The sequence below is a fragment of the Nannobrachium achirus genome (assembly GCF_963921795.1).
Source record: "Nannobrachium achirus genome assembly, chromosome: 12".
Lineage (NCBI taxonomy): Eukaryota > Metazoa > Chordata > Actinopteri > Myctophiformes > Myctophidae > Nannobrachium > Nannobrachium achirus.
In genome coordinates this window covers 54,361,929-54,374,491 of record NC_137832.1, presented here as the reverse complement: position 1 = coordinate 54,374,491, position 12,563 = coordinate 54,361,929, and the positions used below count along the sequence as shown (strand labels likewise).

Sequence of the window (12,563 nt, the reverse complement as noted above, 5' to 3'; positions counted from 1 at the left end):
GAGTGTGTGTGCTCAGTTTGGCAGCGATCAGGCCAACGGTGACTGAGATTAGCTGTTCACAAACTGCGAGGACGCACGGACGCACGCACGGACGCACGGACGGACGGACGGACGGACGGACGGACGGAGGGGAAAACATACTCTCCCTCAGCCTTCGGCTGGTGGAGACAAATATCTAGTTCGACACCACAAAGATATCTAGGTCTAAAATAATCTGATTCCCCAGACCTCCACTAGGGGGACAAGCACACACACAGTAAAGTCTTCAGAGATGTCCGGGTTCCATGTCTACGCGGATCCAGTGAATCGGACATTTTTCAATGTCTTCACTTATTTATCCGGTTTAAAAAATATCCAGTTTCACAGCCGAAATATCCAGCTTTGTGTGGCTGCAAGCCTCAACAGCACAAAAAAATGTCTAGCTTCAGAAATATCCAGCTCCGTGTAGCCATGGCCTTATGACAAAGGTGCAGTTGTGTCCAAAAGGTGCAGCAACAGTAACAGATATAGAACACACAGGTGACCTTATACATGTAAATAGTTTCACGTGCAGGTGATAGTCCACAACATGAAGGAAAGGAGTCCACATGAGAGCACGTAATCCAGTGTGGGGCAGGCAGCCTGTCGCCAAGGCTGGCCCGTCCTGGCAGCGGAGCGGGCACTCTGTTCAGTTGCCAGGCAGTGGGTGCCAGTCCAGTACCCTGGACAGAGAGGCCTCCGCAGGGACGCAGAGATTGAGCTCTGAGCTGGAGAAGAACCAGGAGCTTGTAATGCCTCTGTGATGGATGACTTTACTCCCCCTTGACTGGGCCTGAGCCCGGCTTTCAAGAAGAAAGCACGACCCTTTAGCTCTCAATTAGAGTTTGGAGGGGAGAAGTCTTTGAGCCCGTGTGGAAGGGCTTCGTCGGGGGGGGGCCTCTCCTGTCCCCTGGCACCAGGGTAAGAATTAGGGAGGCTTTTTGATTGGCTGTGGGGATTGAGGGGCGAACGGCTTTTTAGCTCCTTTCTTTGATGTGCAGCAGCAGGAGAGCTGCGGAGGGCTTTGAATTGGTGCTGACGCTGTTGGATAAAAAAGTTTTTTGGGAGAGTTTTCTCCAAAAATGTTCTGCAGTGGCTCCTGACTGTCCCGCGGAGGAGCACCTGTCTTCTTCAAAGTGTTATTCATGTTCAGTGGTGTTTTTTTTTTTAGATTGATCTGATTCTGTAGCCAGTGGTGGAAAGTAACAGTGCATTTATGATCAATAGAACTTTGAGGTACTTTTGCTTTACTCGAGTATCCACTTTTCAATACTTTATTATACTTTCACTCGAATGCATCTCAGAGGCAAAACACTACAGTTATTTGAAAACTTTCGTGACTTTGTCGATTGTCGACTATTACTACAAAACACACATTAAACTATAAACACTTTGAGTGACATAGTTTTCCATAACTAATGTAGATTAACTGCCAAGGCTTTTTCCTATTGCATTTACCTGCTTTTCGATGGTTCCGTGTACGCAGCACATGCCCATTGCGGTTAAGACTCCTGTGGACGCCGGGCTTGTAGACAGTCTATTTTCGAGAGAGTTTGACACATTTTGAAAACCTTTTAAAAAACACTGTGGTTATCTGTGCTTTTTTCCCCTCCCGAGTACCACTTCTTCCACCACTGCCCCAGCCTTCCAGGAGTTATGGAAAAACAAGCGTTGGCAATGTCATTACAACAGCATTACCAGTACCATGTTTTATCGATGACACCGCCTCCCTCGCTTTCAGTGAAGTGATTTCACCGTAGTGGAGTGCAGCCAAAGCTCTCTCTCTCTCTCTCTCTCTCTCTCTTTCTCTCTCTCTCTCTCTCTCTCTCTCACTCTCTCTCTGTCCTGCACCAAACCTCCCCTCCTCCTCCAATCCCTTTAACCCTGCTGGCAGGCTGCCTGCTAACAGCCGTGCGTAGCCCAGGAGCTGGCTGAACAAATAGCTCCGCTGATGTCTATATGTCAGCCAACCTCGGCCAGCTCTCTGACCCTGCATGGGCTTTGGGTTCAGGCGAAGTTAAATGCACTGGTGGAACTCACATTTTGTACTTAAGTAGAAGTATCAGTACTGCAATGTAGAGATACAGTACGCTGTTAAGCGAAAGTCCGGAATTCAAAATTGACTTGAGTTAAAGTACAAAAGTATTGGTATAAAGATGTACTTAAAGTACGAAAAGTGGAAAGGATATTCATTATGCATGATTTCAAATATATACAATTTATACAAAATCTTTTGAAAATAGCAGATCTACATGTAGAGCTTGTAGATCTGCTATTTTCAAATAGCCGAAATGTATACAGAACAATAATACGAACTGTAGTGGAGTAAAAGTACAATATTTAACTCGATGTTGTAAAAGTACTGAAACTACTTCAGGTAAGTTTACAATAATGATGTTTTGGCGTGTGTTTTCTCGGGTTCCAACAGGCTGCCCGCTCCCCTCATGTGACGTCCCCCGTGTCCATGACGTGGGTGAGGGAGGGGGGCATGGTCCGCCTGGGCAGGAGACACCTGCAGGCCGAGGTCAAAGGCACCAGCGCCGAGGACATCCTCTACACCATCGTCAGCTCCGACGCCAGCCCCAAATACGGTACAAATCACAGTTCAAAATATGTATTTTTGGGGTGTAGAATTTGCCCTTGATGCTGATGTTCTCGATATCTGAGAACTTCTGGTGCAGCTCCATGTTGTCTGTCATTTCTGTTGCGCACGCAGGGGCGTCATTTGGGTCATCGGGGGTTGGCCACCCCACAGTGTTCACAATTAAACTTAAATTGAATTCATTTTATGCATATTGTCCCAAACTCTGAATTGTTTTTTGCAGATTAATCTGATTTCATCGCAATCGACGCTTGTCTGTGCGACTTGTTTTATACTTTAGATAAGCCTTTTTTTGTATGCAACCGTTCGTTTATTAACCACTTTCAACATGGCATCCCTATTTTGGTAATGTTATTATAGGCATTATATTAAAACATTTAAACATGTTCTCTTTTTGTCCCCAAACAAATAATGAAAATAGTTGATCTACAAGTTCCCAACGCGTCATTGAGAGCTTGTACTGTAGATCCACTATTTTAGCTCTTTAGAAATGGGGCTGTGTTAACTTATTTTTTCTGAAATGACACCTCTGCCTTATGGGTATCTCTCTCTCTGTCTCTCTCCCTCTCTGTGTCTCTCTAGGTGAGGTAGTGTTGGTGTCCATGCCAGCGGACGGTCCCATAGAGGGATGGCAGCCGTCGGCGGCAGACGACAGCTCCTCCACCCCCACCGGCTCCTTCACCCAGCAGGACGTCAACGATGGCACCGTGTGGTACCGACACCGGGGCACAGGGACGCACCCAGACTCCTTCAAGTTCCAGGTCTGTCCCACCCCTTATTACCTCCTCTACTTTTGGCATGATAAAGGAATTTATAGGCAGCCCATTATCCCTGTTTGTATATACTAGAAGGTCGGCCGCCCTTCGGGCAGCCGAGCGTCTAGTCGGCGCCCTGGCCAACTCGGGAACAATGTAAATAGGGGATGAATGCCCCGCCCTTTAATGCAAACCCCATTATACCTGTTGTCATAGGATCTGTTTTGACCATCTGTTTGTGTGTGTCCATTTATGCCCATATATGGGGATATCTGTCTGTCTACGTCCATTTTATATCCATATATGGAGATCTCTGTAGGACCCGTTTTGACCATCTGTTTGCCTGTGTCCATGTATGCCCATATATGGAGTTATCTGTCTGTCTGCGTCCATTTTATGCCCATATATGGAGATCTCTGTAGGATCTGAATTGACCATTTGTTTGCCTGTGTCCATTTATGCTCATATATGGAGATATCTGTATCTGTCTGTCTGCATCCATTTCATGCCCACAGTGCTGGCTGGGCCGCCCGAGTCGGCGACCTGGCCAACTCGGAACAATGTAAATAGGGAATGAATGCCCCGCCCTTTAATGCAAACCCCATTATACCTGTTTTCATAGGACCCGTTTTGACCATCTGTCTGCCTGTGTCCATTTATGCCCATATATGGAGATATCTGTATCTGTCTGTCTGTCTGTCGGCGTCCATTTTATGTCCATATATGGAGATCACTGCAGTTATAGTTCTGGGTCCATTTTATGCCCATATATGGAGATATCTGTCTATCTGCGTCCATTTTATGCCCATATATGGAGTATCTGTCTGTGCCTCCAACTGTGTTGCAGACACAGTGCTGGTTCCCCCTTTAATGCAAACCTCATTATACCTGTTGTCATAGGACCCGTTTTGAACATCTGTTTGCCTGTGTCCATTTATGCCCATATATGGAGATATCTGTATCTGTCTGTCTGTGTCCATTTTATGCCCATATATGGAGATCTTTGACCATCTGTTTGCCTCTGTCCATTTATGTCCATATATGGAGATATCTGTATCTGTCTGTCTGCAATCCATTTTATGCCCATATATGGGGGCATTCATTTTATGCCCATATATGGAGAACGCGCGTGCCCGTGGGACGAACGGTTCTCGAGATACGCGGATTACATACATACATACACACTCACAGAGATTTTTTGTTGACTCATGTGGCGTACGTGATGTCAGAGCCTTTTATGAAGTGATGTCACAATGAGTCAGAGCTTTCGCCGATTTCCTCCGGAACAGCCTGATGTCAACAATCAACCCCGCATAAGGAGATTCCGAACGTTTCGCGCCGGTTCGGGAAAACCGCGCGTCGGGTCGGGTCGAGACCCGGCACTGCACTCCGTGCCGCGGCGGGGAACGCGCGTGCCGAATCTGAAGCCGGTGGGACGAACGGTTCTCGAGATACGCGGATTACAGACACACAGACACACAGACAGACAGACAGACACACACGCAGAGACTTCTCGCATTTATAGATAGATAATATATTTTTCTGTGATGTCATCAATATTAAGCCCATATCTATGAATGCCCATATATGGACATATTGTGTCAGTCTCTGTTGTTTCAGCGTGACTTTGCCCCTTCAGGGCATCTTGCTGGTAGTTATAATTCTATTGTAACGTACTCTACCATACATATTGGTTCAAATAAAAAATATTGTTGTATTCATTAGAATAAGTTCTGGATTGCAGCTTTAAAGGTAGTTTAATGGGACTTTCAAAACATAATCGGAAAGACTGCAGGCAGTGCTCTGTTTCAAAACACCAACACAAGAGCTGGTCGTGATGACTCATGCAGCCGTGGCAGATTAGTTCCATTAGGCCCTAAATGAGCCCAAATCGCCCACTAGTAGCTTCAAATCCTAGATAATTTCTGTAAATGTTGACAAAGGGGCTCAAGTGCCACAATTCATTCACCTCAAGGCCTTTAATTGGCTTTGGCACAGGCTGGAAAACACACGTGTGGGAGTCAGGAGATTGTGCAAAAAGAGGCAACAGCATTTTCATGAAAGTGGTTGAAATGAGCTGAAAAAGAATAGTAGAAAATTAGAAATACGGAACACAAAAGAAAGTTAGCACATTTGTTTTAATCCAGTGTGTTACTTATTGTGTGTTTTCAGTTTGTTTTTGTTGATTAGCAGACCCTACACATTATTACTTTAACCATTATTTTATGCTTTAACTATTAAAAAATAGCGCAGATATACAAGCTCAAGGCGCTGCACCGAGTGCCGTGCTGCGAGCTTGTAGATCTGCTATTTTTGAAAAATCGTGAACCCGATTCTATAAATGTATTTTTGAAAGACCCATTATTTGGGAAACAGTGTGTTACATGATGACATCCCTTCTCTGGAACTCGTCCGTTTTTTTGGACCACTTTTCTAATCTAATACATGAAAATGAGTTGAGAACACAGACAGAAAAATAGAAAAACTGTGAATTTAAAGTGAGGTAAAGTGTTAATGGCTGTCTTTAAAATAATATATTAAAAAAAGAGAACACAGACAGACAGACAGACAGACAGACAGACAGACAGACAGACAGACAGACAGACAGACAGACAGACAGACAGACAGACAGACAGATTCTCTGTTATCTGGTGGCACAGATATCGAAACAACTATCCAAACGAGATGGGAAGAGAACCTTTTTATTTCCAGAAACTGCTGCACAAACTGCGTAGGCAGCGGCTCAAATCACGACGATTGAGAGAGACAGAGAGAGAGAGAGAGAGAGAGAGAGAGAGAGAGAGAGAGAGAGAGAGAGAGAGAGAGAGAGAGAGAGAGAGAGAGAGAGAGAGAGAGAGTCATTTATCTTTCCATTTACAGAGAAAATTGGCATATTTGGGGCATAATCACAAATGTTGATTTATTCATTCTTAATCTATGATTCATCTTGAATGGTTTGAGACAGACCCAGACAGTGTTGGGCAATAAAACTGTCTTTTAAAAAAATAATAATCTTAATAAGAGTCACAATTCAGCCAAAATGGCTGTAAAATATAGCAGCAATCTCTCTTGACCTTTTAAACGAAATGTTTTCAAAAGACTGCCGACAAAACCAAAGTTTTGATTGATTGAAGTATTTATTAGAAGTTTGCATTGTGCCCCTCAAAGAAATGGCATGCCCTGAGGCCACTGTGGCCTTAATGCCCCAGCTGACGTACCACTTTCTCCTCTGTCTCTTTCTTGTCAATATGTAGACACCAGTGTCTCTTTCTTGTCATGTAGACAACGATGTCTTTTGTTGAAATTCTCATCTATATCTTCATCCATGCCTTACACCTTATCGCTATATACTTCTTTGCCTTTGTTTTACTATTTTGAAAAACATTTTAAAATACTTCAAATAGCCTATGTACATCGGCACATTGTGAGCTTCTAGATCAGCTATTTGAAATATTAAACATGGCAAAAAGGTTTAGGGATAAGGCATGGATGAAATTAGAGCCCTCTGAATTTTTATGTCCCCCTTTAAACCAATGCCAGGGGTCATCAATGAGCCCGTACACGGACAAATGTGTCTATGGCAAGACCCCAGCAAATCCTATTTATGTCCCCAGCAAATCCTATTTACAAAACAGAATCAAATCAGAATATAATTGCAAGTCACTTGATGATATTCGATTATCAACAGATTCCACACTGTTCATATTCAAAATAGCACTCTCATCAAAATGCCTGCTGTCCATTGTTGTATGCTGATGTATAAACTAGTTTTAAAGTTGTTAAACTGATTTTTATGATATTAAGCAGTTTTGCTTAATCTTACAATAATATCTCGAGTACCGTTCGTCCCACCGGCTTCAGATTCGGCACGCGCGTTCCCCGCCGCGGCACGGAGTGCAGTGCAGCCTCGGCTCGATCCGATGCACGGTTTTCCCGATCCCGAAAATGGACGCAGATAGACAGATATCTCCATATATGGGCATAAATGGACACAGGCAAACAGATGGTCAAAACGGGTCCTATGACAACAGGTATAATGAGGCTTGCATTAAAGGGGCGGGGCTTTCATTCCTTATTTACATCGTTCCCGAGTTGGCCAGGTTGCCGACTAGACGCTCGGGCGGCCGAGCTTCTAGTATCCTCTTAATACCTGCTCAAGGACCCCTGGACTTTGAGAACCACTGGCCACTCGTAACAGTACACCCAGAAATGCCATTTCAGAGAACCATACCAAAAAAAATCTTCCCAGCCAATGAATGAATGATCTGATTTTAACTTAACAGTTTAAGAGCTGCGTTTCTCAAATGCCCTTTGACATTAACACTCTAATAAAGAGCCCAGATTTTTTACGACAAATGAATAATGACCGGTAGATGACGTCAATGATAATTCTTCTCTAATTGTCTTTAGTGCTTTAAAGCCATCATAGAAAGTGAAGAAGGTAAGAAAGTAGACAAAAGTTCAGAGATGGCCATGGAAATAATACACTTGACTTTTAATGCAATTTTGGAAAATTGGTTATGAATTGCTCCATCTAAGCCTTCCCTCTCAGCTTTCCTACTTACTGGGATGAGGACACCACTCTCCCTCTTTAAAAACACAGAATATGTTCTCCATCATGTCTACTTGACTAGTATACATTTAGTATTTTATTCATGGTAATATTATTGACCACTCCTTTTGTATGTCCGTGGCAAAAATATATTTTGAGGAAAATGTCCATCACAAGCCCAGGGGTTGATGACCCCTGACCAATGCAGCAAGTTTGATTTATGCAGGGCTGAGGTTTCTTTCACTGCAGATAATCTACATTTCAAAATCATCCTTAACCCTTAAATTCAATAAATTCTTTCAATGGACTAAACCTTGTTTTATTTGATGGCCTTCCTGCCCTAGCATTTGGCCTTTGTGCCCTCAAAAAACTGACAACACCAAAGTCCAATTGGCCTTGCCCCTAAAACAACACATTATAAGCCTGGTTATATACTGTTATTAATATTACTGTTTTGGCAGAGTAATCCCTTACACTACTCGTTACTGGGTAAAGTAATAATATTACAGTAATATATTACTAGTAACTAGTTACTGCCCAACACTGGACAGCCCTTATAGATATCTAGTTGTGATTGTTTGTGGAATTAACTCCCCATTGCAGTTAGAACTGTAGACTCACTCCCAATTTTCCGCGGTAATCTGAAGACTCACCTCTTCAGACTCCACCTCAGCCCGTAGCACTTGCCGTAGCACTTGCTCCAGCCTCGCGACCATACAGGCTCATGCAAAGGCTCAAATGTAATTTAGATAGCATGTAGAGGTCAAACTCCAAAATTTCGAATATTGTGTAAAAAAACATTGCAGATGCCCTAGCACCCCAAATCATAACTGACTGCGGAAACTTCCCACTGAACTGAACTCTGACTTCAAAAGATTGACAATTCTCCATTATAAATCCTTCTATTGAGTGGTCTTGTGTAATATTGTAATATTTTGAAATATGGACTTTTGATATTAAAATCTCACCATATGTGCAATGTATCTAGAACTTATGAAAGTTTCAAAAAATATATGAAAGTTTCAAGAATATTTACTTTTACACAATATATATATATATATATATATATATTGATTGATCTGTATGCTATGTAGACAGATGCCAGGTCATGGTTGACCTGGCATCCTATAGCGTGTATAGTTTCAATGTACATATTTTGGATATTAAACTGTTATACTGATCATAGGTTCTTGGTTTACATACGATCATAGATTACTATTTCTATGCATTTGATGCATTACGTTGTGTTTTCCTTGCTTACTGTGAATCGCTCTGGATTAATAGCGTCTGCTAAATGCCTAAATTATAAATGGTATATCTCTCTGTGTGGCCTGTGTGTTCTCAGGTGTCCACAGAGGGCGCTCCAGACACACAGAGCGACGCTCGGACCTTCACCATCGGAGTTCTTCCCCAGACGCCTGGTTTCCCTCAGCTGGCCACCGACTGCGACCTACAGATCACGGTGAGGGACAAACTACCTGCACGATGAGCGCTGCTGTTGTGTGCGTTACAGCCCGACCGATATGCTTATATATCGTCGTTGTGGGGTGGAAACCTTGTATGTCCAAAACCGTTTGTTTTGTATTTATCATTTTTAAAATGATCTAAACTAGTGAAAACAGCCGATCTACAAACACACAACGCCTCGCACCGCAAGGCGTTGTGTGCTTGTATATCAGCTGTTTTCACTACTTTTGTGCGATGCCCTTGTGTGATGAAGCAGTGCTTTACTTTGCAAGAACATTTACAAATTTGAAACTTGGCAGACACGAGGTTTCTGCCCGACAGTGACGATATGTACAGTATTGGCTCTATCTATCTGACTCTTTTGAGGACATTGGTATTGGTAATTATGCAGTCGATGTATCACGATTCTTTTTTTTATTTTTATAAACTTTGTTTATTTGATTTTCAAGTGAAGCATTTAAGGCAATGAAGTGGTACAATAATAAGAGTAGCAGCTTCTTTTGTACAAACATCAAATATACAACAGTGGTATGAGGATTGAAATTTTCACCCAAAACAACAATTAAAAAAGAATATATACATAATATAGGATAAAGAAAATATGTTATTACAGACAAGCGAGCACAAAAATGCAAGACAACAACCAAAAAACAAAAATAAAACAAAACATCAACATCAGTCAAACAACACATCCACGTCTATGAAATCCATATAATCCGCATAGCAGGACAACACACCCGACACAGCAAACCCATCATATCCAAACTCCAATGGACCTCATGCATCCTTATAGTATATCTGTATCACGATTCTTTACCTTGTAAATGACTTCCACTGTGAATCAGTGGTTCTTACACTTTTTCGTGCAAGGACAACCCAAAATGATATGGCGTCATGACGTGCTGTGAGTTTGTGGATCGCCTGTTTTTGGAAAATCTAAAATGTTGTTGAAGTTTAAGTGTGTGTGTGTGTGTGTGTGTGTGTGTGTGTGTGTGTGTGTGTGTGTGTGTGTGTGTGTGTGTGTGTGTGTGTGTGTGTGTGTGTGTGTGTGTGTGTGTGGTGTGGTGTGGTGTGGTGTGGTGTGGTGTGGTGTGTGTGTGTGCGCGCGTGCGTGTGTGCGTGGACGTGCAGGCATTGGAGGACCGCGTGACAGTATTAACCCCTTCAGCTCTGTCCTTTGTGGACTCGGAGTCTCCCAGCCATAAACTCACCTACAACGTTACCAGACCCCTGCCTCCTGGACAAGGTATGAACACAATTTTTATTCAGTTTTAGTCATAGACTTTTGAATAAAATGTAATATAGTTTTCATTCATATTTTAGTCACCTGATTTTTTGTTTGTTTCAGTCTAGTTTTAGTCGACTAGTGACATCATGAATGTGACATCATGAATGTGTACTCTTTGGCTTGCAGAGTACACATTTATAGCAGATATTTATATCATTTTTTTACATAATATAGATCGTAGATATAAACATAGTTAAGATCATATATACAATTTAGATATAATATAGATCAGGGCTAGGCAACCTTAGGGACGGGTGCCAACATTGGCACAGGGGAGGGTGATCACCGGCACACTAGCGGCATTAGTGTGAGAGAGAGTATTTTTATTTAAAAAAAAATATTTTTTAAACGTGGTCAATTAAATGAAGTTAGCTCGTTTATAGCAAATTACATCTTGCACAAAATTCTACATTCATTAAAACTCAGAACTCTGACTGGGGAGGGAGTCAGGGAGATTATTGCTCTGGGTCTAACAATAACAATGTCCGGCCAATCAAAATATGTCAAAATATTTTTAATTAAAATGTATGTTGACATGGCACACTGACACTCTAGAAAATAAAAAAACATGGCACTTCATTTCAAAAAGGTAGCTGACCCCTGATATAGATCATAGAAATGATAGATAAGCTATTCTCGCTAGTTTTACACAACACTGTTGTATATGACAAAGCAGGGCATTCATTTAAACAATTTGAAACTAGAAATACTGTTCCTACGAAACAGTGTGGGCTCGCATGGAACACCATGTATGGGCACTAAGATCTCTCCTTTGGCTGCTCCTCATTGGCTAAGGGCCCTGCCTTTGTACTATCGGTATTATTTTTTTTAGGAGAATAACCTTGGTCTATAAAGGTTTGGTATAACATACTGATATAACATACTGGTCTCGAGCCCACGTATTGTTGTTATTTATATCTGGTCACACTTGTTTGAGGGGGAATAAACTTGACCTATAAAGATTTGGTATAGCATACTGGTCTCGCCTTTCAGCAAGCCTACAATAATGGGGATACAAGGTTTCTGCCCGACAGTAATGACATATACATCAAGATATATGTGTACAAAGAAAGATAGACTCAGGGGCTTATTTCCATCTTTTACAGAAATGTACAATTCCAGCCTTTCTCTTGCAATCAGGAAGGCTCCTGTCCTGAGAGACACTCCATTCAGACGTCTTGATAAACTACACGATGTCATTTAAATCGGCCGGTCTAAATGATGACGGCAGGAAACCCATTCAATAGAAGTCGTGTTTATATCTGCTAATCATAATTCAACACAGACAGCCGTGACTGTAGACACGCCGGTCCAACACATATAGATTTAGAACTCCACAGCGTTTCAGGTTTTTTTCCCTCTATTTCCCAGGTCAGTCATACTGAGTTTTATGGATCTCACAGCAGCCCGGCTAAACACTAAGCGTCTCCAATAAACTAATGTTCCATTTGCTGGGGATGGATGGGGAGGGATTAATCCATGGCTTTTACGCCAGGGCTCCACTGCAGCCATCGGCGAAGGGAATGTTCCCTTTTTAACCCATCTAGGGGTCAATTATTTAATGCTTTAACTATTGAAAAATAGCAGATATACAAGCTGTGAGCTTGTAGATCTGCTATTTTTGAAAAATATAGATTTCTTTTGTCTTTGAATATGTCTTTTTAAAAGCGAACATTTGTAACGCAACATTTGCTTCTGGGGGGTCCCTGGAACAACATATTTTGAGATGGGGGTCCGCAAAATATATGTAATTTTGGGGGTCCTTGTCATGAAAAGGTTTGAGAACCACTGATTTAGTAGAAGGATTTAGAAGACATTTATAGAACCGGGTCAAAGATATTCAAATGTTCACGATTTTTCAAAAAAATTGCAGATCTACAA

The 12,563-nt window shown here is 42.1% G+C and overlaps 1 protein-coding gene across 1 annotated transcript in view; it reads left to right on the top strand.

The window, feature by feature from the left end:
• The window catches only part of fras1 (Fraser extracellular matrix complex subunit 1), a 224,594-nt gene that overhangs the window by 153,696 nt on the left and 58,335 nt on the right, over positions 1 to 12,563 (top strand). Inside the window, exons 30-33 of the mRNA XM_080738878.1 lie at positions 2,447 to 2,609; positions 3,203 to 3,381; positions 9,273 to 9,389; positions 10,526 to 10,640. Of these exons, the coding sequence (XP_080595004.1) occupies positions 2,447 to 2,609; positions 3,203 to 3,381; positions 9,273 to 9,389; positions 10,526 to 10,640 (574 nt within the window). The remainder of the gene's footprint in view (positions 1 to 2,446; positions 2,610 to 3,202; positions 3,382 to 9,272; positions 9,390 to 10,525; positions 10,641 to 12,563) is intronic.